The 4,429-nt window shown below is 50.8% G+C and overlaps 1 protein-coding gene across 1 annotated transcript; it reads left to right on the forward strand.

The window, feature by feature from the left end:
- Nucleotides 1-617: 617 nt before the first annotated feature.
- NR0B1 (nuclear receptor subfamily 0 group B member 1) lies at nucleotides 618-3,146 on the forward strand. The gene is made up of 2 exons (XM_074816882.1): nucleotides 618-1,338; nucleotides 2,604-3,146. The coding sequence occupies exons 1-2, from the start codon at nucleotides 747-749 to the stop codon at nucleotides 2,846-2,848; spliced, it is 837 nt and encodes a 278-aa protein (XP_074672983.1). The 5' UTR covers nucleotides 618-746; the 3' UTR covers nucleotides 2,849-3,146.
- The last annotated feature ends 1,283 nt before the right edge of the window (nucleotides 3,147-4,429 follow it).

The following is a 4,429-nucleotide window of genomic DNA, read 5'->3' on the forward strand; positions in this document are numbered from 1 at the left end:
TGAAGGTGTTAAACAGGTGCATGGGACAGCACTCCTTTGGACAGACGCATGCAAAAGCCCCTGGTATGATTAGTGGTACCTCCTTTTTGCCCTCCTGCGGGAATTTTAATCCTTGGGCCAATTACGCCCTCTCTCCCCCGAAACACCTTTTCTCTCTCCTGCTTCAGACAGCTCGGCCACACCTCGGGAGGGCACCGGCACCGGCGCCGGCCGCCATTTTGCGACGAGGCGTCGCGGGTGCCTCAGAGGGCGGCGTGAGCTGCCTTCCTCGTCCCGCCCTGCCCTGCTCAAAGCAGCCCGGGATAACATGAAACGGGCCGGGGGCCCGAAAAGAGGGGGAGAGAAGAGGCGTCCCGCCGCCCTGCCCCGGGCGAGGGGCGAGGAGGGGGGCGTCTGGCCGCCCGTCACGCCTCAGCCTATAGTCAGAGGCGGGCGGCTCGCCGGCTCCCTCTAGGTATCGCTGTGTCAGGAAAGAGGGAGGAGGGTTTTCTTCCCCCTCCCTCTCTCTTTTCCAGCCAGTAAAGAGTGTCTGCCCCTTTGAACTGCTGGCACAGCGCCTGCGGCTGCACACACACACACACACACACACACACACACACACACACACACACGCAGCCGCAGGCTATAAATAAGTTACGAGCCGGGCAGAGGGCGAGCAGTGCGCGTCTCCCGGCGGGGTAAGGCGGTCGGGATCGCTGCCGCCCCGCCGAGCCTGACAGCCGGGCGCCCCCCCACCCCCGGGCACCATGGCGTGCGTGGAGCGCTGCCGCTGCTGCGCGGAGAGCAGGCGGCACAGCAGCATCCTCTACAACATCCTCCGGAGCGAGGAGCGGGCGGCGTCGCCGGCGGGGCAGGGGCCGAGGCGGGCGGGGCGGGCGTCCCGCGGCTGCCCGTGCGGGTCGCGGCGGGGGGTGGCCCTGCGGAGCCCGCAGGTGGCATGCAAGGCGGCCTCGGCCGTGCTGGTGAAGACGCTGCGCTTCGTCCAGAACGTGCCCTGCTTCCAGGAGCTGCCCCTGGACGAGCAGCTCCTGCTGGTCCGCAGCTGCTGGGCGCCCCTGCTGGTGCTGGGGCTGGCGCAGGACCGGGTGCACTTCGAGACGGTGGAGAGCGCGGAGCCCAGCATGCTGCAGCGGATCCTCACCGCCCGGCGGCTGGGCGAGCAGCCCCCGCCGCGGGGACCGGCGCCGGGTCGCCCGCACCACGGCCCCGGCGGCGGCCCGCACCTGCCTTCGGCCGGCGAGATTCAGGCGATCAAGGGCTTCCTGGCCAAGTGCTGGAGCCTGGATATCAGCACCAAAGAGTACGCGTACCTCAAGGGGACGGTGCTCTTCAACCCGGGTGAGTGACCGGACGCGGCGGCTGGGCTCTCCCCTCTCAGGGGTGACGGGGGGAGCCCGCCTGTATCCCCAGCGAAACGGGCCAGACCCCAGGCTTTTTCTCGGGGGTGTGGGGTGTGGGGGGGTGGGGAGAGGTGGTGGAGGGAGGGGTATGCGGAGCAAGGGTTCACCCACTGTCCCCTCCTCAGGGCGCCGGCTGGCAGGCAGCGAGCCGTCAGCGGCCGCGCCGCCTGCCCTTACCGGCTGCAGGGGGTCCTAGGGGCTGGCGCCTTCCACAGAGGCTTTCCGCGAACGAAACAAACTCGAGGCGGTCGCTTAGGGAAAGTCGGGAGGCAGCGGCGGCTCCCGGCTCCCTGTTTGTTTCGGAGCGGGGCGGCCGGCGGCGTCTCCTGAGGGGGAGGCGGCTGGCGCGGCGCCCGCCCCCCCCCCCCCTCCTCGCCGGCTGCCCGGGACTGGCGGGTCTAAGCGAAAAGTAAGGAAAAAAAGACACGGCTCAGGGCTTCCAGGAGCAAAGTGCTATTTCGCCTTTGCGTGTAGCGTTTATGATTTTTTTTTTTTTTTTTTTGCCATCTCGCCTTGTGGAGACTTTCACAGGTGCACGTGCCAGTGACACTTACCTGAAGGGTAGCGGCGGGTTGGATACGGCCCTTGCGAAGCGCGGCACTGCCGTGTGGACGTGGGGCATGGCTCTGCCTGCCCTCCCACTGCCAAACTGCTAGTTAGGCTGGAAAAGGGAAATTCTGCACTCTCCGTCCTTCGGTATCCTTACTGTGGTTCACCAGGAAACTTTTCTGCCATGTGTTGGAGTTAATGCTTCTCGCCACTTGTAATCTGGAGCTAGTCAGAAGCAGTTGACAAAAGACGCCTTAAATGTGAATAATGCATTTTGTAGAAGTGAACAAGTTTATTGTCTTCCCCACTGTTTACAGATTGCATTTGCCACTCTAAAGGTGTTTTGGACAGCATTCTTCTAAGTTTTTATCTGCTAATTTATTGAAAACTTAAGAGAATGTAGGCAAATGTATTTCAAGTTTGTGTAGTGAAGAAGAGTGTTGAATGTCTAGAATAGCAACAAGATAAGATTTTGAACTGCCCTATAAAATTTGACATGTTGATTCTGCATATAAGAAGTCCTCTAGCAATTTCGTTTGTTTCACTCCTTAAGTGATAAATACAATCTGTAAGGTGTTAGTAGTTGTTCTGTAAAAAGAATGTTGTTTTATAGACAAAATCCATGTAAACAAAATAATTTATTTTTCTTTTCAGATCTACCTGGACTGCAGTGTACACAGTATATTGAAGGACTGCAGAGGGAGGCACAACAGGCTCTAAATGAACATGTCAGACTCATTCACAGAGGTGATGAAACCAGATTTGCCAAGCTGAATGTTGTTCTATCCTTGTTAAGATCTATTAATGCTAATGTGATTGCCGAACTATTCTTTAGGCCCATCATTGGAGCAGTGAACATGGATGACATGCTTTTGGAAATGCTTTGTGCAAAATTATAAAGGCGTGTAAAATAATGAAAATAAATCCAATGCAAAGGAAACCCTAGGGCAGAATAGTGTAAAGTACTGTAAATAAACTAACTTATTGTTTTTACATAGATAGTATTTTTGTATTCCATAATAAAATATTCTTCAAGTTCTGAAATTAATTTTTATTAAGCACAGTGGTTTTGGAATAAGATTACAGTCATCACAACAAGATTTAAGATTGTGGAGAATGTTCATATCCAAAGTCGACTGGCTGTTCTTCTACCATGTCTCTGAATAAAGATCACACTTATCTATATTGTAACTTTCAAGGTGAGTGATCCCTGCTTTTTCAAAATAAGTAACAGTCTAGGTTTACATTTTAAACATAATTGGCATACAAAAGGAGGAACAGACAAGCCATATACTTTACGTATTTCAGTAATATTAGAATGGGGTACTGTAGTCAGTTCTGCTCATAGTTCAAATACTGGCTCTATCAAAGGCTTATTGCAGTCAGTGAACTAATATTGACTTTAACAGAGTTGAAGTCTATGAAGAATATTAAAGAATATATTTCTTCCATCTGGGGAAAATGTATTAGGAACATTTTGAGACTTAAAAGTAGCTTGGCCAACTCTTAACACTTATCGTAAAACATTCCATTCAACACATATTGGGCTTCAGGAGAATAAAGTAACTATTCCACAAAACAGGAAGCAAACAAACACCTCTGAAACTATCCAAACAGCGAATGCTGAATAGGGTCAGAACTACTGGTATACACTCCACAGGTTTCTTTGCTTTTCATCTGGGTAATTGCTGCCTAGGATTTCAAAAGCCAGATTCTTCAGACTACTTATTCCTGTAGAAATACAAAATTATTATGCTGAAACATAGTGTTCCAACTGGTACATCCATCAGAATTTGTCGGCTAGCATGAAGATGTCTTAATTAAGCATTGAGCTTAAACAGTTTGGGGATTTTTTTGTGTGTATATTGGACTTGATCCTTTCTCCTTGTTTTTATTGAAAAAAAATCCTCTTTGAAAAGGGAAAATTGGTGGTTTAAAGAGGATCTGTTTTATGGTTTTCCTTTCTCTGTGTGCAGTTTTCTAGTCTTTCCCCTAGAGAATATTTGTAAAAAATAGAAAAGGAAGTGTGACAGTGTTCAGTGTGACAGAAGTAAAAGATATCAGTAGCTCTATGTATCATTCACATATATATTAACCACTAGCAATAAGGGGTGTTTTTTAAAACACAACAAAGTTGAGGCAGTTACTCTCCTTAATAGGAGGTGTGCAGAGGAGAGGAAGGAGTTTGAAGAGCTTTCTTTTGCTGCCACCTTGCGCAAAGGATAATCACAGCTCCTATGCCCAGGTAAGGAGCAGGGGGGCACTCTTCTTGTTTTACACCTACCCGGATAAAATTTACGGAAAATGGAAATGGCCAGAGAGGTAGCCAAACATTCCTAGGGGGACAAGTTCATCCGTAAGTATGATCACTGAGATTTTTATTGCCATGGCAATAAGAATCTCATCATGGGCTAGGATACAGTCACTGATCAAACAAAACAAAGCAGGAAACACAACCCCCATCCTGGAAAGCAATGGTG

The sequence above is a fragment of the Strix aluco genome, chromosome 2 (genome assembly GCF_031877795.1).
Source record: "Strix aluco isolate bStrAlu1 chromosome 2, bStrAlu1.hap1, whole genome shotgun sequence".
NCBI classification, from domain to species: domain Eukaryota; kingdom Metazoa; phylum Chordata; class Aves; order Strigiformes; family Strigidae; genus Strix; species Strix aluco.

Excerpts from the sequence above, each read along its gene's own strand:
- NR0B1 (XM_074816882.1), top strand. The coding sequence starts at position 747 with ATGGCGTGCGTGGAGCGCTGCCGCTGCTGCGCGGAGAGCAGGCGGCAC. Across the intron at positions 1,339-2,603 it reads GACGGTGCTCTTCAACCCGG|ATCTACCTGGACTGCAGTGT; the intron begins GTGAGTGACCGG and ends TTTTCTTTTCAG.